Below are 25,321 nucleotides of genomic sequence, written 5' to 3'. Positions count from 1 at the left end.
CAGAAATGGAGCCGTTTCAAAAGTGGGCAATTCAGGGGCCCGCCTGCAGTTTGGTCCAACATCCCATTATTCCGAAACACCAATAGTTAGAAAAATGTTAGGTTGGTGTGAATTTAAGGTTAGGCTTTAGGCTTATATTAGTAATAATGTGTGCTGTCGTGTCAATGGTGCTTCGGATTAAAGCGCCGTTAGACAGATACCATGACATCGTCCACACCATTACAATAGGTGGTTGATCCTGCCCCCTATTGTGTAAACTATAGGTGGTTGAACCTGCCCCCTACTGTGTAAACTATAGTAGGCAATGAGGACAGTGTAATGTAATGTTCACATATTGCAAAGCAAAGCATTAGGTACTACAGTATGCAGTTAAGTGAGGAGTGCAAGTAATGTGAGTGAATGCTCTTTTAAAAGTTAGATACACCATATAGGTTAAAGCCGGTATACATTTGCTTTTGTTCATATGTAAACGTGTTTAGACAAGCAGTGTTATAGCACAGATGTACAGAAACACAAGAAAGCTATATCTGGCTGAAACTGCGCAACATTTTGATAGTCTGATTCAATACTGAAGACCTTTGGATGACAATAAAAGAGCCACAATATTAAATAGTAAACAGATTTTATTTTATACTCATATTGCAGAAATATAGATACAGTAAGTGGGACTGTGGATACAGTACAGGTTGTTAAATTGAAACACAAGTGGAATGCATATTTTTAAATACAGCTTCTGTAAATGTCCAACATTCTTGCTAGAAGGAAGGGTTTTAGTCTTTGACATTTGCTCACTGGCGGAGGTAGAATGGAAGGTCGATCTCGAGCCTTCCTCCTTCAACCTTCACATACTCCTGGAACGCAGCGGGAGCCTGCTGCAGGAATTCAGAGACGGTGTTGCTTAACAGGCTCACCACAGATCTAACAACCTCCATGAGGTAATCAATGGTGCCATTCAAATGCTCCATATCCACAACGTTGTTGGCCTGATCCATGACCGTCTTCAGCAGAGTGACAAGGTTGCCATAGAAAGCATTGATGTAGATGGCAATTGCATCAAGGGTGTCAGACTTCAGGCTGTTATCAACAAACTCCTGAGCTTTGTCAACGATGGCCTTCAGGGTCTCGCCCAGCTTCTCCAAGATCATGTCCAGGCTCTCCATGTTCTTAACGAGATCCACAACCTGGTTAAGGAGGGCCTTCACTGTATCTCTAAGCCGGTCGATCATCTGGGCTCCGGACATGACATCACCGATGGGCATGGTGACCTGAATGTTGCTCAACATGTCGACCATGGCGTTGAAAGTGAGCTCAGCATTAACAAGCATCATCTGGATGGCCTTCTCTAATACAGTGGCAAAGGTGCTTGTCAGTTTCTTGAGGACCTCGGGGAGAGTGGTCATCTCATCAGAGCCAGGCAGCTTGAACTGGGTTTCCCTCAGGAATTTGACAGCAGTATCCAGGAAGACCTGGACAATCTTCTGGTATTGAACAACCGTGTTTCTGAAGAGAATGGACAGCTGGCTGAGCTCTGGGGCCTGGTTGTTGACGGTGGTGTAAGTCTCCTCAACCAGATTGACGATGGCACTCTTCAGTCCGGTGACGTGTCCAATGAGCTGATACTTCTCACCAAAGTCGTTCAGGGTAGAAACGATGGCAGGGAGCCTCTCCTTTAGTCCGTTGATCATGATTTCAGGGGCCTCCATGTTGAAGGCAACATTCAAATTCGTCTTATCGCCATCCTTTGCAGAAGCTCTAATGATGAAGATGTCCACATCATCCTCTGGAGCAGACTGGCAAAAAGAAAAGACAAATAAATTGAATGCATTAGCCTTGCCTTACAATCTTGGTATGCAGAGGTAAGTGCTGCAAATATCATGGCAATTTGTTTCATTATTCAGACAAATTGTAAACATGATATACTCACAGCATAACGACCATAAAGTCTGGCATTCATCTGAGATGGCACTCTGCCCTGGAACTTAAGACCAAGGAAGCCAGCTGATGGGGTGGAGACAGAGGCACTAATACCATCTGTGAGGGCAGCATAGCGGAAGCTTGCATCAGTGAAGGTGGGGCTGGTGATGTCCATGTTCAAGGTGAGGCGGGAGTCACTGAATATAGAAATGGCCATTAGAAACGTTCTATATTAAAGGACCAGCTATCCATAATGAATGTTAAAACACTTAAGTAAGAACAAGTATGGAATATTTACCTTGTGGGAAACAATGTGTCAGTGTTTGAATTGTCTAGGAATAACTGAAATTGTCAACTACTTCTAAATCAGACAAAATACATCAGACAAAAGTGGGTACCTCAGAGAGTAGGACAGGACATGCTGAATGTCCATGGTCAGGTCAGCATGGGTCAACACAGCATTGCCAGTCAGGCTCAAGCCATCATTTTCATAGCTTACTGTGATGGCAGCTTTGGAAGCAAAATGTTTTACAATTAGCAATTACATTTGAAATACTAAGTAATATGTATGTATTTAATACAACACAGCAGTCAAATCTAGTTTTATGAAGACAAAAAAGGCACTCACAATCAAGGTCATAATCCAAGATGACAAAGACTGAGGTAGCAGTGGACTTGAATGTCACTTTGAAGACAGGGGCATCACCCTCCAACTCAGCTGCTAGGCTTGTGGTGTACACTGGAGTTACAATCTTGGCATTGGCAGAGATTTTCTGCTTTGGGGCGGTCAGCTCAACAATGGTCTTCTCAAAGATGGTGAGTTCACCCAGGCTGCTTGGTTGAGACATGTCAATCTCAATATCAGCGGTCAAGGAAGAGGTAGGTGCAAGGTCCACTGTAGCTTGGACAATATGCTTTCCCTTGGTGTTGAAGTCAATGACATTTGCCTCGTTGTTGCTGGCAATCTTCAGCACTGCATACACACGGCTAAGGGAGGCCTCAATAGCTAGGCTTTCATCCAGATCCATCTCCAGGAGCTTGATGTCACCCTGGTTGAATCTGGTGTTACCAAGGACCTTGATTGTGGAGCGCAGGCCATCAGCATTTAGGTACAGATTAGCCTCATTGTTAAGTGCTACCAAAAGTGGATATTCCTCAAACACTGTGCCCTCAATATTTGCCATGGTGGTTGTTTCCATAGAAACATCCTCAAGTGTTCCCTCCAGCTTCAGGCTCTGCTCTGCCTCTGCCTTTCCAACAGCCTTGATGATGGGCACATTGAAATCACCCTTCAGCTTCAAGGTGGAGACGGCATTTGCCTTGGTCTTGGTGTCTGCAACCAGGTTTTGGTTGGCTTCCAGGTTGAGGATTGGCAGGGCAATCTTGCCTACAGTAGCTACAGAGACAGCAGCTTCAAAGGTCTCAGGATTCACACTGATGGTGCTGTCATGGGTACCCTCAATATGGGGGTTCTCAAGGGACAGGGAGTTTGCCAGCTTGATTCCTCTTCTGGTGGTCAGGCTGGTGGTGCCATCAAGCTTAGCCTTCAGGCTCTCAAACACAGAGGCGGTTGTTGCTCCCAGACGGAATACAATATCCTCCTCATTGTAGAGTCCAGCATTAAGATTCAGGTTGATAATGGAAGACTTGAAGGACAGCTCTGTGATCAGGTTACCTACAGAGGGAATCTGGATCAGACCCATCACATCAACAAGAGGGGCATACATGCTCTTCTGATACACAATCTTGGTAGCGACATCAACATGCTGCTCTGTGGTGGTCAAGATGTTCTTCAGACCAGTAAGTTCATATAAGTTCAGATCACTGATGGCTGGTGTGCGTATGTCGTAAATTGGCAGATTGAACTCAGGGATGCTGATGGGGGTCGCAAGGAAGTCAAGATTAGCCTCACCATCTACATCAGCTAAGATTCCAAACTCCTTCTCATTGTTGTTCATGGTGACGCTGTAGGACAGTTTGTACTGATTGAGACGTGCCAGAGCAACAGTGTTGATCTTTTGGGTGTCAGGTTTGAAGGTAGCTGAGTAATCATTCTGGAGATCAATTTTGGCAATCAGAGCATCATTGAATCCCAAGACTGTGTTTGCCTTGTTTTTGAAATCAAAGACAACCTCAACGGGACGGATGACAATGTTGACTGCATTAGACAGAACTCCACTGAGTGTGCCAACCAGCTCTGTGTCATGGGTTGCCTTCAGCTCAATCTTCATATCATAAAGGTTGACATTTCCAGATGCTACCAGAAGGCTGTTCTTGACAGCTGGGCCCTCTGCCTCAGAGCGGGCATCAAACTTGATATAGCTGAGGGTGACAGAATCAGCGTTCAGGGTCTGTTTCATCTTCAGAAGAGCTGTGTCTGTATCGCTAGTGAATGTTAGCTTGGCAATGTTGGGATTGATGGTGAAGAGCAGGTCACTCTTGTGGACTCCATCATGAGAGTTGAACTTGGCAGTTCCCTCATTTCCAACAGTCAGGGTAATGGTGGTTCCCTCCTGGCGTGCAACAGCCTTTTGGGTCAGAGAAGTTTCACTGGTGATGCCAATGATTGGGAAGTTAAGCATGTGAGAGTATGTGGTGTCAATAGTGCCAGACAAACCACCTGCAGTGGCAAAGAAGGCTTCATTCACAAGCTCAGCAGTGTAAGGTGAAGTGGTGGCCTTCACTGTGGTCTTAGCTGAGGCCTGGGCTGAGAGGTCCTTAAGAGTTACAGATGCCTGGTGCTCAAGCTCAAGAACAGAGTGAGTAAACTTAAGGGTCTCAGCAACAATCACATGGCGTGCCTCTGGGACAGCAATGCGGGCTGTAGAATCCAGGTTGAAATTGAGAATCTCAAAGCTGGGAGATGTTGCCTGGGAGGTCACGAATGCTGTCACCTGAGGAGCATTCTCACCATCAACAGAACTCTGCAGCTCAGCAACATTTCTGATACTGTAGATGGGGGAGTTGACTCTCATCTCACCATACAGTTTTCCAAATCCTGGCACCATGAGCTCAGTAGGGATATTTGGCAGCTTGAACTCAGGGATCTGGAGAGTCTCAATGAGCTTCTCAACAGGAACTGCAGGAATTACAGGGAATGAAAACTCTGGAAGGGTGATCTCAGGGAGTGAAATCACAGGCAGGGCAGGGAGGTAGTTCATGTTCAGCTGCTCCAGGTAGTTCATGACAGTAGACAGAGCAAAGTTGACAAACTCTCTGATGGCTTCAAGTTTCTGAGGGATTTCGAGTGCCTTGATCAGCTCATTTACTTGAGAGGAATAAGCAGAAATCATCTGGTTGACCTCATCAGCAAAAGCATTGTAGTTGAAAGATTTAAGCTGCTGTACGATGGTGTCAAGGTAGACATTAATTTGCTCAATCACTTGTTTAATTTCTGTGGCCTTCAGATAGTTGATGGCATTTTCCAGTACCTGCATGATCTTGCCAGGCATGTCAATGGCCTTCAGGTTGTTAGCTAGAACTTGGACAGTTTCATCAATCTTGAACTGCTTGATGAGCTCCACAACCTTTTCCAAGATGGCCTCAACCTTCTGGTCAACTTCAAACTTGACAATCAACTCTCTGAGGCTAGCAATGAGTGTGTTGAATTTTCCAAGGATGTCAAACTGTTGGATCAATTCTTTGAGAGTTTCAACTGTTGTACCAAAGAGGTTTGTTGGAAACTGTGCCATCAGATCTTGAATGTAGGCATCCAGGTTGAGGGATGAAATGTAAGTTTTCAGCTGTTCAGCAAACTCAGTAATGTCAAAGCTGGCAATGAACTCCTTCAGCTTGCTGACAACCATTTCTAGCTTAGCCTTGACATCAAACTGAACATCCAGATCACGAAGGAAGGAAAGGCTAGTTTCACTTAGCTTCTGCAAGTCAATCTGTTTGATGACCTCTTCAATGGCATCAACCACGGCAACAATCATATCCCTGATATTATACTCGTCAAGGAAGGTATTCAGCTCCTGGTTCAGTCTCTTGATGACATTCTCGGACAAGGTGCCACTTGCAATCATTTCCTTGGTAGCAGAAATAATGTCCTGCACGCGGGAAGCAACTTCAGTCAGGATTTTCTCAATAACAACCTTCAGGTTCATCAGGGAGGCCTCTAGTTCTTCAATGGTGATAACATATTCCTGGGTGAAATCAATCAGGGTCTGCTTGAGCTGCGCTGCTTTGTCTTCAATATGCAGTTGGGAAACAAAGTCACTCACATACTGAGGAATAGCCTCAATCTTAGCCTTTATGTCTTCATTGTTGATGTAGTTTTGCAGTGCTTCTGCCATGCTCACAAACACAACCTTGATGTCTTCAAGGAGAGCTGGGAAATTCTCAATGAAAGGCAACATAATCATGTGGCTCTCAGTGCTCTTATCGTATTTAAGGAAACCAGAGATGGAAAACTCCTGGTTTTCACTGGAATCTGTGTTGAGAAGGCTGGTAAGGAGGGTGTTTGACATCTCTAGTCCAAGCCTCTCTGCATTGTTGTAGGCATTAACTTCTTGGTTCATTGCATGGCTGTTCATCTTAGATTTCAGCATCATTGTGAACTTCTGTTCCTGAGGAGTCAGCAATGCATCCACTTTGTTGTCAACAGTGGTTTCAAGGGAAAATCCATTGTCCAGCTGCTGGGTCACTGAAGTTCTGCATTCATGTGAGGTGGCAAGAGCCAGGGGCTGTGCCCTAAGGAGGAACTTGCCATAGAGCTGGCCGCTCTGCTTGCCATACAGGGTCAGGTCACCATCAGCATTGAACATGGCATCAAGGTTGAAGTCGAAAGGAATGATGCTAGTGCGGATGGTGTGATCATAGCGCATGGGCTGAGAGTTGAAGCGGGCATCATTGGTGAGCCTGGCAGCAAGACCAACAACTTCAAGCTCGGTGTTCTGGTTCATGTTGGTTCCAAAGACCTTTCCAGTAGTACTGCACTTAGCATTGGCAGTCATGTCAGCATAATTGATCTCATAAGTGTGCTTGATCTCCTCTTCACCATAGGTGGCTTTCAGGCTTCCAGTCAGGTCCATCTTGTAAAGCTCTGCCTTCAGCTGGGCCTCATTGATGATATTGGCTGCCAGCACTTTCAGGTTGTTATTCACATTTGCAGTAGCGGTGTAGGGCTTCAGGGCAATGGTGATATCATGAGTATAAGTGGCATACTCACTGACGATGGCCTCAGCCTTGGTGTCGAAGTCAAGGCTAGAAAGAGTGATGGTCAGAGTGTTGGCATTATCGACCTTGATGTCACGCAGTTCAGCCTTGTTGATAATGGACAGCTCAGCCAAGTCTTTGTTCAATTTCAGAGTAGTTTTCTGAACAGCCTCATTCTCAAGGAGCTTCACATTAGCATCACTGCTTAGCACCAGGCCATTGACATCAAGAGTGGCAGTAAGCAAGGAGTAGATGCGGTTTTCAGCGTTGTCAGCATTGGTCTCCATCTTGATGATGACTTCATCTGTGCCAGCAGAGGCCTCGGCCAGGTTGCGTGCCTTCATGCCAAGTACAATAGCATTGGTATCGCATGTCAGGGCCAGTTTGTTGTCCTTGAAGGAAAGCTCTGCAGCTTGGGTCAGGATGTCCTCAAAAGCATTAGTGTTTGACACAACACTGAGCTCACCATTGACAAATGTGGCTGCAATGGTGTTCTGAGCCTTAAGAATGGTGGTATCAATCTTCAGAGAGGAGTCAATCTTTGCTTCTGGCCTGAATGGGAAGATGGTGAAAGCCTGGGTAGAAATGGTGTTGCCATAGATGGGTCCAGCTTTGATGGATCCTTCAAGGTTGCTATCAGCAGAAAGTTCTTCAGCATTGAAGCCAACTGTGCCAGTGTGTTCTAGCTCAATAAGCAGGCCAAGAGGACTTGTTGCTTCAATCTTGCTGCTGGACTTGACACTGATTTTGTCAGTGAAGGTTCCAACTTCCATGATGCTCACACTGGCTTCAAGAAGTTTATGGGTCACAGCAGCTTTCATGTGGGCCTTGAGAGAATCAGATGGAGTGCCAACCAGCAATCCAGAGCCTGAAACAGGGAATGCAGTGCATTTGTGAGTATCAGACAACAACTGAAAATCAAGCTTTAAGTTATCTTTTATTGCTGATTTGAATCATTCTTAAAGAAAAGCTTTACCTTCCACCTTGAGGGACAAGATGTCTACTGGGGAAGTTCCCTCCATCTCAAACTTGGCTGAGTAGCTTGGTGTTTCATCAGCGTCTTTTCCGAGAGCCGCAGAGATCTCTAATTCATACAGGTTGGTGCTTGCTTTAGCTGAAACCTCAGCCTTTCCAAAGAGGGGAACAGAAATGGTCTCAGGGACAACCAGCTCTGGGAGGGGAATTTCAATGGAGGCAACCTCCAGGCCAAACTGGGGCAGTGACAGGCTTGGGGTGGCCAGGGCAGGTGGGAAGTTCAGGTCAGCTGTTGTTGACTTTCCTCCAAGAGGAATGGCGATGAGGAAGCGTTCATTGTTGATGTTGTAAGCAGCCTTGGCCTCACTGCCAAAATAATTATATATATAACATTATATGAACACATCTTTATTCATACTCTCGTGGCTGGCTAATAAAATGTGTCTAAAAAAAATGTTTTACTTACGCATTGAAGAAAAGTTTCTCTGGCATTGTAATTTCAGGCATGGCAGGTATCCTTATGTAAGTGATGTATGGGATATCAGAAACATATTTGTCCATGTAGTTGTTGGTTGCCTAAAAGAACACATTAGTACAACTTATTGTTGGGACTTGAGGAAAAAAGCATTGTATAGCCAGTAGGGGATATGTACTTTATGTTTTGTTTTGTATTGTATTGTTCGGTCGGCATTTATTGTATATGATCAGCAATATCGGTAACCAGTGCATAAAATAATGTTGAAAATTGTAACTGTCTGAAAAGGTGTCATATAATCCCATTAGGGATGGGCCACAAGGTGGCATGACACTTACTTTACATACAATAATTCATTAATTCAGTACAATGTGTTAAACATATCCATTCATGTTGAAGTGAAGGATAAAGGGTTTTGTGGGTAAGGTATTACCTCCACAGACTTGGTGAGGAATTGACGGACCTTCATTTCAGTCTGTCCAACCTGCATATCAAGAACTTCATTGATAATCCTCTCAACTGCCTCAGCATTGGGGAGAAGTTTCTGGATCTGAGAGTTCATCTCAGACTTGACCTCAGCCTCAATCTTGCTGTCATCTAAAAACAGTTATTTATGTTAGTTTCACATAGAATAATGTAAAATAATATTAAAAAAAGAAGATGCAAAATGCATTTTGCAGTTAATAAATTAATATTTGGGGTGAGTGATTCAGGAAAGCAAAATTGGTTCACGGTATGAACCCAAGGTAACTGCTTTGATTAATGGAAAATCTATTTGGGTGCAATAGTAGAACATAATGGAGGATTCTATGACACAGAGAAATGTAATAATCATATCCTACCATATTTCAAGGCAATCTTCTGAAGTGAGGTGGTCTCTGGGAGCTTGATGTCACTTGTGAGCTCTAATTCCAGCGTCTCACCACGCTTCAGATTGGCTCTGAGGGTGGCATCAGCCTTCATCAAGGGAACCAGAAACTGGAGCTGCAGCATAGCATCCTCCATCGTTGCCACCCTAAGAAGAGGAAACCTATGAGTTAATGGTCTCACACCAAACATTGATAGAGTATACTGATAATATATAATATTTAACATTCTTAGAGACCAAAGGAGCAAATGTGTCTAAAATAAATTCTGAACATGATACATTTTGTTTGATTTGAACAAGTTCATGTTTTGATTGATTTCTTACTTGGCGAGGGCAACCAGGGAGAGCTGAGGGATGTTCTTGTTGATCAGGTCAAAGGAGACTGCGTAAGCTCCATTACCCTTGGTGTTGGCGTCAACGACACCCAGCCTGAATCCAGCCTCCAGGTCGTAGTCAGGGATCTGGAAGTCAGTAGTGAGGACATTCTGCTTCCTGTTGTACTTCACAGTTGCTGTGGCCTCACCAGCACCTGGTAATGGTTCACATGCGATTCAGCTGTTTACTTTTACATGTACTATTACATAACTTAAATGCAATTATAATGAAGTTCATGAAAAACTGTGTAGAGTATGTACCTATCAATCAGCATTCAATATCAGTTGCAAATATTGCCGTAGTTGCGAAGTAGTTATACATTGCTTTATTTAGGTTTGACTATGTAGACTAAAGGTATATTGCTCTAACATGTTGACGTAATAGTAAGGGAAATCCTTGTGGAATCATTTTTTTAATTAATCTTTTTAGTGTTGTTCCAGATGAAACTGTGCCTGCACTGTAAGCGCCACATTTCAACAGCTCCAATGTCAGAGAAATTCCATATCATATATTTAATGTAGAAATAACTATTTGCTAAATCTTGTTACCTTCCGCCATCAGGACCATTTTCACGGTGTCAACCGTCTCATCCTCTGTGACGAGCTCATAGGTGAAGGTAGCAGAGTATTCAGTCACCTCACCAGTAGGATGGAGCTCCACAGCCAACCTGAGTGGTAGATCCATTTTATGATTAGATTTGACTTAAATACAATACAATTTAAAAGGCATTACATTCATAAATGCTGTCTTTAGCACTTTACAAGTTTCAGGGCTTTCACTTACTTGCTGTCTCCGGTGAAGGGGAAGTAGGGGGTCTCATAATTGTAAGCATCAGTGTACATCAGGGAAGTGCAGTACTTCATTCCAGCAAAGAATGGAGTGCACTCACTGACATCAACCTTGTCCTCCACCATAGGGGGGATAGTTTTAATCTCAGCACCATTCACTGCCACAAAGGTGTTTCTGTAGTTGAGATAGAAGAAAGTTTGGATTGTTGCATTTATAGATATTAGATTCCATATAGACTATTTGTGTAAATAGTCAGTTGAGGCTTACTTAATGCTGATGAGCTTGGTAGGATTCTTAGGAGCAGGCATGGTGAACTTCATTTCACCACTTCCCATGGAGATCTTGGCACTCAGTCCGCTCTCATGGAAGAGGTTGGTGTGCATCTCCAGTCCAGAGTCGACGTACTCAGGAATGAAAGAGCCGATCGCAGTCGTAAACTCAATGCCAGCTGAAGGCATGAAGGCAATCTCGCTCTAGCGGGGGAAAAAAGTGGACAGCCAGCGATGGGTTATGAGAGAGATACCATATGGAATGGTACATTTCATTATTATTCTACACAAAATTCGAAACAAAAAAGATTTTTACCATGTCACGGGCAATGTTGAGTCCACCCTTGATACCAGGAGTGAAGGTACCAGACAGTGCAATCCTCAGAGGCACACCAGTAGCAGTGGGCAGGAAGAACTCGTTTTCCATGAAGATGTAGTGAGCGAAGACTTCATTGTCAGCTTTAGTCATCAGTCCCTTCATCAACTGTCAGAAATAACAATATATGATATTGTTGTAAATTTCCCAAATTCAAAAGTCAGTTCAACTGTGTCAAATATTAAATGAATCACACAATTCTTTATAGCTTTTTTTTATTTTTACGTACGTCCATGGGGAGCATCTTGAGCATGTTATCAATCATCATGGCAGCAGAGTAGGCCATCGCCTCCATGTCACTGGTCTTGAGGTATCCCAGCTCATTTCCCAGGAGTCTCAGGTAAACCATAGCCTCAGGGGTCTGCTGGGCTTTCAGTTCGGTCACCAGTTTGTTAAGGTTGCGTCCGATTTCTCTCATGATGTTCTGGGTGGTCTAAAGATATAAAAAATAATGAGATGATGATTTATGAGTACTTTGTAGAAATAATTCAAAGTAATTAGTACATTATCAAACATCCAAACACCTTTGTGACTTACCTCTCTCTTTCTTCTGTCGTTCCTGAGAGCAGGGAGCAGGTTCTTCAGGACCAGGCTGACCTCCTGGGGCATTTTGTCAGAGACAAAGTACATTGTCTTCAGCACTGTGTCTGGGAAGAATCCGTTCTCTCCAAACAGGGCCTCAATAGTTGGCTCAAGTCCAGTGCCCTCCATGCCGATCTGGAAATTTAAGAACGTAAATTGTGACAATTGACAGGTGAGTTTGAATAATTGAGCAATCCATTATTATATATTACAAGGTAAGGCTTGGTTTTGTCTACAGTACCTCCATCATGTCAATGTCATAGCCAAAGGCTTTCAGGGTCATCTCAAGCATAACTTCCTTGGGCAGATAGCTGGCACCCTCAAAGATCATGTTTCCCTCCACAGATCCAATCTTGTAGTTGCGAGAGAACTTGGCTGGGTCCATGACGGTTCCAATCTCATTACCTTGCAGGGCATCGAGAATCTTCTGTCTCAGCCTATAAGAAAGATAGATGTACTAATTAGAGGTAAGCATTAAATGAAAGACAAAATCCTCTTCTCCACAGCTCATGCTGCATATTCAATATTAAAAGGCTTCACTTACTCTTGTGTCTCAGGCTCAGTTGAAGACAAGATGTTGGTAACATGGGAGATGACAAAGCTCTTGGCTTGCTGGTCAGGTTCATTAGGCAGGGCAGCAGCCAGCTGGGCAAGTTCACTTGGCTGTGGGTCTTTCATCAGCACCAGGTAGGCAGCAACGCGCTTCTGCAGGGGGCTGGCACTGTCCAGAAGGACCTGCATGAGAACCTCTCTGCCCTGTGACAGAGAAATAAAACTATTTGAAAAAAAAACATCACTAAATAAAAAAATAATTGTCTTCTGTGAAGTATACCAAAAGTAACTGTGAAAACAGTTTGACTTACCTCCTCTGGGACAGGGGTCAGCCTGTAGGCCTGGATGGCAGCTTCCTGAACAGCAAGGGATGCAGCAGGCTGGTTCACACACTCGATCACAGCAGTCCTCAGGGCAGGACTGGCAGCGCCCATGGCTGCAGCCATGTTTCCAATAACCTATGGTCAAGAAACCATTGATGAGTTTGATCTGTCATCAACTATCTTTTAATGTATTAAGTATAAATCCATTAGAGATAACCACTCACCCTCAGAGTCATGAAGGCATTGTCACCAGTGCAGTCACCCAGCTGGGAGCCCATGAACTGAGCAACAGCATGGATTTCAGGGGTCAGTTTGCCTTCGGCTTTGTAGAACCTATTAAGGAAATCACATCGTAGTGAATATTAATGTGGCAGTTGAGTTGTATGCTGTGTAACACTTAAGATTCTAAATATCTAGAGCAGAGTAAGTATTCAAGTTGCGGTTGCTCACCTCTTGACAACATTGCTGAGGGCATACATGATGGGCTTGCTGGGCTTGTACTGAGCCATCTCCAGCATGTCATTGATCAGGAGGGGAGAGGGGTTGGACACCAGTCCCAGACCAAACACGGTGGCATCAACCTCAACAGCGGAGCTGTCGTAGGTCCTCAGGATCTGCATGATGGCACTGCTACACTCAGGGGTACCGCACTGGGCCAGAACCTGGTAACTCAGTGAACGGGACACCTCAAGAGCCTCGGGAATGGCAGAGTTCAGGGTCTCGATCTTCATTCCACGGACCACATTGACCAGCACGTGGAAGAGGTGGGCCCTCTTCTCGCCCTCGGTCTCAGGCAGATTAGCCAGTTCTCTCAGGAGACCCAGACCAGCATCCTTATCCTGGTTAACACTCCTGTCAATAGGAGTCTCCATGTTCAGACCCTTGACCTTGGCTTCATCTACAGTAAACAGAGAGTAAATAGTTGAAATGGCATCATCAATTACAATAAATCAACATCCCTATATAAAAATAACAAATTCAAAGAGCTCCTTACCAAACTCAAAAACTCCTTCTTCCTGAGCAGAAACTCCCAGCAAAGTCAGAGACTGCTTGCCAACATTGGTAACACCATATTCTCCCCTATGGGCAGACAACAATTGAATAAGACCTAATAAAGATATGTACAAGAGATATCCATACACATACAAAATAATGTATATTGTGAGATAACTGTGTAAATGGTTTGACTTACTTGTGAGAGAAAGGAATCAGGATGTGGTTCTCAGTGCAGGCACCAGAGGTCATGTGCATGTTCTCATTGTCAAACTTGTAGTTGCAGGTCTGGGAGCTCCTGACCAGCTGGGCAAGAGGGTAGTGCTGCAAGTAGACAATTATTTGTATTAGCCTACTTCTCAGACTCACAGTATGGTAGTGTTTGAAATCCACAGTGCATGCCAGCAGTGCATTTCACCAACAAGCCAAGAACCACATTGCTTGGATGTCTTACCATGCCAGAGATCAGAGCCAGGGGGCTGGTCTGGTCTCTCATGGGCATGAATTTGTCACATTTGGACAGATCCCTGGTGAAGCTGACATCAGTAGCAATGTCCTCTCTTGCGTTGACAGTGTAGGAGGTCCTGCATTTGCCATGGATGGTGGGCTGAAATGCATGATTGTAGAGAAAAAAATCATATTCATCATAAGTTTATATTTTTCCTCAGAATTCAGAAGTAATACTTTCACCAGTGACATACTGCTGTAAAAAAATGTGGATGCCTGCAGTGTACAGGTATAAATTAAATAGCAGTTTAATGTACCATGTTCTTGTTCTTTTCCTCCTCCAGCAGAGGCACGGCCAGGGCAGAGATGATACCTCTCTTTATGTTCAAGATTGTCATCGTCTCATCCTCCTCAGGGTACAGTTTGACATCATACACACCCTCAACCACAACCTTCAGAGCATATCTAAGGAAAAAAAAGAGGCACTTGCTGTCAAGTCTAACTTCAAAAAATATTTTAGCGCTTCAAAGGTTTTGTATCACATGAAGTCTTATTTATTTGAACAGGTTTTCATTTACGGGATGTGAAAAAGAAAAAAAGGTATGTGCTGCTGGCATAACCTACTTCTCCATTTCAGCAGCAAAGGCCTCAGAGCTGGGTGCAGGGGCGACCACAGCATTGCCTTCTGCATCCATGTCGACAACCTCACTCAGGCTACAGCCAGTGGTGCGGACGATGTAGTGGCACATCTGGGGCACTTCAATCTCGACCTGTGTAGGTGTCATTTTAGCTTTTAGGATAATATGCTGAAATACTGTAATTACTTGACAACTAAAATGAGTACAACATATTGGAAAATAAAAGTGAGTTTTATTTGCTATCGGTGCGGCATGTAATTTACCTTGCAAGAGCCCTTGGGTCCATTGCGAAGATTTGATGCACCGTTGATGGCATTCAGGGATTCGGCTTCATAGAGGTATTCATATTTGTTGAAGGCTTTGTACCTTTGATTTACTGTTAAATATGATTTCAAATAACAGTTAGCACACTGATTGTACAGAAAGTAATTTCAGCAATGATGATACATATGTTCAAAGTACAGCAACAGAGTTGGTCAAGCAACAAACAACAAAAAGTATAAGAAATCATATATTGTGGCTATACATGGTTGTGTGATTGCAAATGTAAACATTATTTGTACTGTTCTAAATTCACTCAAGAATTTAATACAATCTATGTGTATTGTTATATTTGAACATATTGGAACTTACAAAGGCATGATCCCTCCTCTTGGGCATCTATAAGAAAAAACAGTACATTACAATCAAGTCAAATATCTATTAAATAAATGTTATATATTTCAAATTTGTCACGGTTTTCCATTTCCTACATCACTATTTAGAAAAGCACAACTAAAATCCATATCTAAATTATTTAATAGTATTTTCCTAATTATGAAAACTCAAAATTAAACTTTTAACAATAATGAATAAATGAGACATTGCGTTGATGGAAGCAATATTACAAAAATACTTACAAGCCAAGGTAAGTGTGCTTAAAAGCAGCAGACAGAGCTTTGAATCCATCATGATGGGTTCGTTGAAGCTCTCTCCTTATGGGATCGGCGAGTACTCGACTGAGACTGAGGCCTTGGTCTCAGCAGAGGTCTTTTATACCCAAGGTGTTCCATACGAAGGGGAGGTGGAAAGTTACTGTACAGACAGTACTGTTACAGCTCCAAAGTCCTCTCCATATGTATGTGTGGAGGGACAAAGGCAATGAGGTAATGAGGCAATTTCATAAGTTTCTTTCTTCTGTGAAACCTGCACATATGTTCAAACAGCATTATTGTGTACAGCTAGGACTAAAATGTATATAGACTTATAGAGATGGATATAGAGAAATGGCAGGGGAGCACCCAAGCACCCAAGTCGATGCAAAGGCCCTGTAGTAATGAAGCCCCACACTTTGGTAGGCACATGTATCCTGCCCAGACTTAAACAAAACAAAACAAAACTAGAAAATGTGCTCCTCGGAGCACAGGTCTCCGCCAGGTCAGGTAGGCTATTGTGGCCTCCTGGTGGCGCTATAATAGGCCAACGTGAAAAGGGTGCCATTTCTTCTTCGGCCTTGCACGACAATCGGACACTGACGGCATTCATGATTTGAGGCATTTTGTTAAAAACATGTGTTTTGCTAAATTAGACCTGTTGGTGGCGCTATAACAGGCCAATGTTAAAAGGGTGGCATTTGTTCCTCAACATAGTGTGAATGTGCGTGCAAAGTTTGAGCGCAATTGGACGGTGCGTTCATGATTTGCAGAATTTTGTTCGAAAAAAGCCAATAAGGAAAACTTTAGATGTCAATCTTAGCCAATCAGTATGGAATATGAAAAATCAAACACATCCGTCGTGATCACACGACTATAGAGATCATGTGTACCGATTTGCGTGAAATTTGGATAAAATTGGAAGGAGTAGTATTAAAAAATGTGTTTTACACAAGTCGGCCTCCTGGTGGCGCTATAAAAGGCAGATGTGAAAAATGCAGGCCAAAGGTTTTTCCTTGACCTATAGGGAGTGTGCATACAAAGTTTTACACAGATCGGTGCAATTATAGGTGAAAACACGAATCGGCCTGTTTTAGCGCCACCATGAGGCTGATTTGAAAATGTTCAAATGGTAGTTCTTCCTCGGCCTAATGGGAATGTGCGTGCAAAATTTCACGGATATTGCATGCTGTGTTCATGATTTGAGGCATTTTGTTCAAAACGGTGCACTCCTACAAACTTTGGAAGACATTTTTAGCCAATCAGGATGGAATATGAGAAATCTGAAAGACCCGTTTCGTTTAATGACTATAGAGATACTGCGTACCGATTTGTGGGATTTTTGGACAAAATCTGTAGGAGTACTGTCAAAAAATGTGTTTTGCACAAATCGGCCTCCTGGTGGCGCTATAACAGGCCCCTGTGAAAAATTTGGGGCAGAGGGTTTGCTCTGGTATCCAGGGACTGTGTGTGCACAGTTTGGCTGCGAGCAAGCCAACGGTGCCGGAGATTAGCTGTACACAGACAGATCGAATGACGGACGGACGGACACACGGACGGACGGACAGGGGGTAAAACATACTCTCTTGCCATGCCTTTCGGCCTGCCGGAGACAAAAATGGCATACTCTTTGCCATTTACGAGGGGCATACTTTAACAAACACCTCCTAAGAGTCCCGGCCTGAAGATAACTATGCAATGAGTAGGGTGGCAGTGGCTCAGGAAGGGTAACCGGAAACCTCGCCCCAAAACACACTCACCCCCATTTTTTTTCAAGGACCACTCACCCCCACCGGTTCTTGTATTCTTTTTACTGAGGTTAGGCTAGGGTTAGGCATAGTGTTACTGAGGTTAAATTTAGGAATAAGGTTAGGTTTAGGCATAGTTTTGTTGAGGTTACGTTTCGGAATACCTGGTGGTAAGTTGCCAGATTTGACCCGGGCGAGCATGTTTTGGGCTGAGCGTTCTTGTATTCTTAGGAAGAATAGGCTGTGACTGTTGGGGTTCAATCCATAGCTCCTCCTGGCTTTGTGTCAAAGGAGTCCCAAGTGATCTTTGTCAATAATTGACATATTGATGCATTGGTCTATACATCACAAGGGAGATGAACAATTTGTGAGATATATTGGTGAATTTCATTCATTGCACAGGTTGTATTAAAATCTAGGCAGCTTCTAGGAATGGGCAATGCAAGCAAGATGATTGTACTTTGAATATATATATGGCATAAACCAAAGGCCAAACCCTGTGATGTATGTGGCGTCTGTGTACAGAAGGTCCATGGGCAAGGATAAAGACCATAAAATGATTCTGTTGCATAAATTCTATCCCCCCTAAAACTAGTTTCCCCACTTTACTTGGTATGTGGCAATATTCAGAACCATCAAGTAAAATCAGACTGAAATAAATTATTAAAATGTATATGAATTAGCAACCCAGAAACTGTGGGGCTTTTGCCCCTGGGCATTGATAAGGAGCAATTATATTGAACTTCTGTTTGTTATCATCAGGACTATTGGACTACAGTCTCTGTCCTTTGTGTATGCATGATCTTGCTCATATCAAGTTCTTTTTCACATTCTTTGACATGGCACGTAGCATGAATTGTCATGTGTCATTTGAGATGAAAGCAAACTCTTGATAATCCTAACAAAAACTGGAGGCCAAATACAAGCTGTATGTAAGCTGAGCTATGTCTCAGATGTATGTTTGTGGCTTGGAAAATAGAGGTATTTTTACAATATTATTATTTTGAATAATATGTATATACTTTTTTTATTTAACCTTTATTTAACCTGGCAATTCATTAAGAACGTATTCTTTACAATGGCGGCCTGACAAAAGGCAAAGCTTATTGAGGGGAAGAGGATAAAAATAAATGTCATAATGTAAAAGGTTTAACGAAAAATACACACATTTACACCACACACTCACGTTACACAATCACAGCAAGCATTACATAAATCACATACAATCTAGCACACAATGATCGGGCATGTAGCTAGCAGACAAAAGCACCAGATAATACAACAACAAAACAAGAGTATAGCATACACAAGCAGTAAGACATACAGGCAAAGCAACTGAATTGGGGATTAAATTGTCCAGTTTGAGCTTTGATTTTGTTTTCCAGATTGTTTTGGCTGCAGCAGACTTGAATGATGTCAGACCTAATATGTTATGTTTTGGGACCTTTCAACAGAATATGGAGAACAGAACAGTATAGCACAGATAGTTTGCAGCAATTGACACTGGTAGGGGGATTGCAAAGACGGTTTTGTAGATAAGCATGAACTAATGAACATTAAGACAGGATGCCAGTTGACAGGAATATAGAGTGCAGTGGTGTGTTTTGAAGAAGTATTTGTAGCAAAGCGGATAGCAGAGTGATAGAGAACATTAAGCTTCTGGTGTGTGCTGTTGCATGCTGACTCAATTATAACACCACCATAATCAGAGGCGTTATTTCAGAAAAATAGTGACCAGTCACAGTAAGTCCTATTTCAAAAATAGTGAAAATGTTAAATCTACAAGCTCACAACACGTCACAGTACAATGCATTCAGCTTGTGGATCAGCTATTTGGAGATAATTTAAACAATACTATATAACAATATAAAGACACGCCCAAAATGGGGACACTAGGTTGAAAGTGGTTATGAATGTTAGGAGGTAGCAGACAAGAAAACACGTCTATAACATGAGTCACATATTACATGTAGATGGACGTGTGTGGATTGAGATCGAATAGCGCCAATCAAATATTTGATTAATCTGTAAAAAAAAACATTTAGAGGTGGAGAAAATCTGCATAAAATAACCGAATTTGAAGTTAATTTCGCCACATCATTCGGGACCCCAAATGATGCCCCTGACCAACATGGGAAGGATGATCATTCACATACAGTATGATGCTATGGCGCTCAGCTGTCCACACAACCATTTGCATTGCCTTGCGGTTAAGGTCAGTTCCCATACCAGGCAGTGAAGCCACCAGTCAGGATGCTCTCGTGGTGCCTCTGTAGATGGCATAGATATTAAAGTCGTACCTCTTACATATCTATCGTGTGGGGCCTAGGATCAAGCCCTGGGGTGCACCCTTAGGGAGGGGCTGAGACAAGAGTTTAGATTTAACAGGTTGCACCCTATACATGAGTTAGAGTGACATGCAGTGGCCCCAATGCTGCCCAGCCTGCCAGCAAAGACACTGTAGAGTGATCGACAGTGTCAAAGGCCTATATAAGATAAGATCTTTATTGATCCCATGAGGGGAATTCAGTTGCCTAAGCAGTACAGCAGTAAGATACAGTTACAGGCCAAACAAAACTACTGTAGATACAGCAGGGTAAAGAAATCACACAAAAAATAAGTTCAATCAATAATGAACAAAGATATACACACTACACAGTATACACGACAATGCCTTCAACAAAGCTTGCATTTCGCAGGACAAAATAAATAGGTAAACAGCAACCATGTCAGTTCCTATACTGTTCTTACTGTAATGAGCTTTAACTTTGAGGGTTGCAGTGACACAGCCATAACCAGATCGGAAAACAGACTGAACACCAGATAGCATATTATAAACATAATCCAGGTCAGTGGTTTTCAAACTTTGGGTGCCCAAGGCACACCAAGGGGCAAGCCAAAATCTCAAGGTACACCTGTCATATCCATGCAAAATATTTGACAAATTATTACTGTTACCCCTCTGTAAATATATATTTACTAAAACCAAATAAAGTTTAACCACTTCAACTCCATTTCATACATCAACATTAAAAGTGCAAATAGCTGATCAACAAGTGAGCTTGTAGATAAGCTATATGAGTGTGCCGAGTGTATAATGTGTACCTATTTACATGATTGGACAAAATCTGTAGGAGTAATATAAAAACAAATGTTTTACAAAAATTGTCCTCCTGGTGGCGCTATAATAGGCTAATGTGAAAGGGGTGGCATTTCTTCCTGGGCCTAGTGGGAATGTGCGTGCAAAGTTTCACGGCCATCGCACGCTGTGTTCATAATTTGAGGCATTTTGTTCAAAGCGAACCACTCCTGCAAACTTTAGATGCAAATCTTAGCCAATCAGCATGGAATATGAAAAATCTGACCGATCAGTCTTGAACTCTTGATCACATGACTATTCACTTGTTTCCTAGGCTGTGTGTTTTCCACTTCCTGTCGATTTGATCCAATGAAATCCAATGAAACTGGTCAGATGACCAATGATATCCAATGAAATCGACAGGAAGTGGAAAACACAGCCTAGGAAACAGGTGAATAGAGCGTGCCAAAAATCCTGAAGGGGCGTCAACAAGTGTCTTTTGGTAGCGGCGGACATCTTTGAGGGGTAAAAACCAGGTTGACTTAACATCTTAACATGCCCAATGCCACGCCCAATGCCACGCCCCCCCCCACCCCTGTGGTGACGACACGTTGGCACGCTCTATAGAGCTCATGTGTACTGATTTACAAAATCTCTAGGATGGATGGACAACACGGACGGACACACGGATGGACGGACAGGAGGAAAAATATAGTCTCGGCCACGCCTTCGGCCTGGCACAGACAATCAAATAAAACTTACACCCATAATGAAATGCCCAAAATAGTTTAAAGTGGTTAAAATATAATAGGGTAACTATGGAGTTTGACTCTGTATTTGGAAATACGTGTCACATATTGTGAGGAGTGCTGACCAAAACCAACCACAGAGTCACTTGATTTGCATAAACAGCAGTCTTTTTTATTGGGGGGAAACTTTAACAAAGGTAGCTAGGGGAAAATAATAAATTCCTCCCGGATTGGGGTATTTCAATAAACAGTTTTCTAGTCCATGAAGTGCCCTATGGTGCCTAGGAAGAGAGTAGAAACCATAATTAGTCTTATTCAGTCTTAACAAGCCATACAAGGACAAATGTTGGAGTGTGTTTTTTTTGCTTACCGCCCGAGCCTGCTGCCATTCACCGTGGAGTGAGAGAGTGAGTTTCATCTGAGAAGATGTTCAGCAAACATTTATAGGGTTTGGCTGATCAGACCAAGGCTGTCACCACTCTGGCAATCAGACCTGAGGTGTCATCATATCAAGTTGAGTGGGGATGAAAACAAGGCCTTCCTTCCACTACTTGCCCAAGTGCTCTGCTCTGTCTCTGGTGCTGAAACCTCTCCTCAGCCCTCTGCTCGCCTTGGTGGAGACGCCAGTTAGCTCGGGCCCCAAGCGACACTCCACATACCTGTATATAAAGTAAATTAAAAAGCTGACCAAATTGGCGGTTTATTTAAGCTCACCTCATTCATTACTTCTTCTCGCTGTCAGTGCCACTGAACATTGTAAACGCTTTGTTTGCTGTTTGCTTTGTTTGCTGGTTCCCCAAACGTAAATGCTCATAATGGTTATTTTTCTTTTAAGAGAATTCTGCTTACTGATGTCTACTGTGGAATATGTGAACTAAAAGAAAGCTGTGCTGCTAGTTCTGATGGTCTTGAAGACAAATTTGTTAAACTTGCTGCTCACATATTAATGTATCCCCTTGCAGACTTGTCAAAAAATGGCTTAAAAATAACAAACTTTTATTGAACAAGAGGAAGTCCTGTAGCATGCTGCTCCGCCTTTACGTAGTGGTGCAAGTTCCTCTGATATATTGATACATTTTTAAGACGGTTCTTATCTGGAAAAAGTGGACTCATTTAAATACCTCGGCATCACGATTGATCCAGAACTTTCCTTTAAACTTCACATTAAATTTACTATTAAAAAAACATCTGGCAGTTTGTGCTCACTTTATCCCTCAATCTCATTTGAAGTGAGAAAAAGAATAATTTCCCAAGTACTACTTCCCATTGTAGATTATGCTGATATTGTATATCAGAACACCACAGATACTAATCTCAAGCCTCTCAATATACTATATAACTCCCTATGTAGATTTGTGCTGAGGTGTCCATACAGAACACACCACTGTTTTTTGTATAGTTCGCTTGATTGGCTGCAGCCTAAGGCAAGAAGGCAACTTCACTGGTAACTTTTTAAATGTGCTCACTTTAACTGTCCTTTTTACTTGAAACAGTCCCTGAACCATATACATCACCATACCCACTTAGACATACACAACATCCCTATTTTACTGTTCCCAAAAGAATATTTTCTGAAGTTGGACGCAGGTCATTCCATTACAAAGCTCCATTTGACTGGAACAATCTTCCTCTTTCTCTAGATCTGTTACCTCTCTTGGCCGCTTCAGGACTTCCTTGTATTCACATCTCAAAACTACCTGTTCATGCTTTCAACACTGCTTGTACTTACGTTTATTTCTGACTTTGATACAGGTCCAAGTACTGTATTCTCGACTTGTGTATTGTGTATTGTGTACTTGTACTGTATGTAGTTGACAGTTAACAAAGGTTCAGGTTTAAGAGAATAACCATATCTAAGAAACCATTCATATGGCCACAATGGGTTAAATTAGGAATAGTTTATTTGGGGGATTTGTATGAGGGACAAACGTTGATGTCATTTGAACAATTAAAGGTCAAATATAGTCTACTGAACGTGGGAAACGCATGCAGCTTAAACATTATTAAAACTAAACCAGATTATCTGACAGGGATTCATGAATGATTTCATATGGTTTGGAAATCTAAAGGTGGTGCGTTTTTTGAATACATAAAAGGTATAAAGGGTTTACAATTTATATTATAGATAACATTATTATGGCAATATGGCAAGATATTATTGCACCATGGCATACTTCTTCATGAGAAGCACAGTCACAGTTAACTAGTTATAAACTATAAACAGATGTAATTGGACTCCATGTAAGATGGCTAAACTAAAGTTGAGTAACACTGACCTCTACTGGCGTTGTGAGAAGCTACCTGGTACAGACACTTCTTATACAGACATGTTCTATGAGAAGGTAAATCACTTTTGGGATTAAATTACCCTCTTTTTAATAAGTAAAGTGCAGGAAGAGTCGCTATATAAACATCCTGCTGTATGTATACTTGGAATCCTTCCAGATAACCTAATTGTCAAACCAGGTTATGGTGCCATATGGCCCTCATAACTGGATGTAGAATTATTTTAAGACAATGGAAGTCAACCAGTTCATTTGTCTTTAAAGATTGTATAGAACCGAGGTCAAAAATAGCCTCTTATGAGCAGGTGATATATAAGTTACCAGGACAACAAAAGTCGATTCTTCAAGTATTCACCACAGGTAGTGGTGATGTTCCTTTTTTGTTTGGCCATCATGTACGGAGAGGTATAAAAAAAAAAAGAAAAAAAAAAGGGAATATATATGTGTGTAAAAAAGACAAAGAAAGGAAGGAAAAGAAAAGTAATGTGTAGCTGATAGCCTCTGGGGGTTATTCTGTTGTTTTATGTTAGTGTTGGTGTTTGTGTTTGTTATTGTTCTGTGCCGTGTTGTTTTGTTGGTGTTTGGTGGATATGTTTTTTTTTAAAGAAAAGAAAGGAAGATACATATCGCAAATGATATGTGCCATATTTCTGAATAAAAAATATATATTAAAAAAATATATATATATTATACAGCAGTTCCAACATTTCCAGCCAATCGAAAGACAGGGTTTGTGGGCAGAACTAATGATGAACTTTAAAGGTCTAGTGAAATGAAAATTATGTTTTTCATCATTTTAGAGCATATCCGTGGTCATCATATGGGCATACCTAACAATAGATGCCAAACAAAATAAAAAATAAAGACTGTGTGATCACCTGTGTGATTTCCATAGCTGTGCGTTCCTCCAAACACAGCTGATTTTAATTACAGAGCTACTCCGTTTTGAATCTCATTCAAGATGACGTCCAGAAGGTGTATTACTCATTGTAAACTTAATCAGCACACTAAAATATGTATCTAAAAACATATTAGGTTAGAAATAAGCAACTTGGTAACAAACATTCAGACTGAAACGTCAAAATAAAATTACCGAAAATGTCATTGCACTGGATCTTTAAGTAACAAGTTCAATACATGTGGGTTAACATGGCTCGACTGCTATACTGTAAATGAGTGGTTGCTTTAATTGCTTTAGTTCTGTTTAATTAGGTTTTAGGTTAATTGGTGTTATTTTGAGTGATACAAGAGTGATACTTTATCTTTTATTCATTATTTATATATTTATATTATTTATTTATTTCCACATGTTTGTAATCTTTGTCTGTTTTACACCAAGGACCACTTTGGAAATAAACGTTTTTAGTGCTATCTTCAGGACTTTGTATGTTTGAATCATAATAAAATCAATAAATCAATAAATCAATCAATCAATCAATCAATCAATCAATCAGAAAGGCCTGGCTAGCTTATTGTATTATGTTGTACAGTATTGTGAGCTTAATACCCCTAATACTTTAGTGTTTAAACAAAGAACCACACAAACCACATTACTATCAAACATGAATATCCCAACAAAGATTGAATGTAATAACCGAAAGGTATTTATTCCACAACCATGTGTATCATTCCTATCAAATTTGTCATGCTGGCCCAAATTGTGGGCACTAGTGGGCCTTGCTGTTTATAGCCAAATGGTTAGTGCAGCTGCCTGTGATATGAGTGACGTGGGTTAAAATCCCCATATGCGGAATGCATGCTTGTCTTTGCTGTTTGAATAGTTTAAGAGTTTAAACACCTCTCTTACTTAAATGAA

The 25,321-nt window shown here is 41.9% G+C and overlaps 1 protein-coding gene across 1 annotated transcript; it reads right to left on the bottom strand.

The window, feature by feature from the left end:
• Positions 1–788: 788 nt before the first annotated feature.
• On the bottom strand, positions 789–21,609 carry LOC311062901 (apolipoprotein B-100-like; the record flags this gene model as incomplete). Its single annotated transcript, XM_084082120.1, has 27 exons — positions 789–1,790; positions 1,925–2,111; positions 2,313–2,424; positions 2,543–7,939; positions 8,048–8,412; positions 8,513–8,622; positions 8,955–9,118; positions 9,364–9,536; positions 9,714–9,918; positions 10,313–10,431; positions 10,548–10,727; positions 10,821–11,026; positions 11,139–11,306; positions 11,428–11,631; positions 11,736–11,915; positions 12,022–12,217; positions 12,325–12,536; positions 12,644–12,790; positions 12,880–12,988; positions 13,106–13,553; positions 13,650–13,735; positions 13,848–13,972; positions 14,103–14,255; positions 14,413–14,560; positions 14,720–14,865; positions 14,997–15,109; positions 21,591–21,609. 27 exons carry the CDS (start codon positions 21,607–21,609, stop codon positions 789–791), a joined length of 10,674 nt encoding a protein of 3,557 aa, XP_083938246.1.
• Between the last annotated feature and the right edge of the window lie 3,712 nt (positions 21,610–25,321).

This window comes from Gymnoscopelus microlampas (genome assembly GCF_963454915.1).
Source record: "Gymnoscopelus microlampas genome assembly, chromosome: 16".
In the NCBI taxonomy this organism is placed as follows: domain Eukaryota; kingdom Metazoa; phylum Chordata; class Actinopteri; order Myctophiformes; family Myctophidae; genus Gymnoscopelus; species Gymnoscopelus microlampas.
This window is presented reverse-complemented; position numbering and strand designations above follow the sequence as displayed.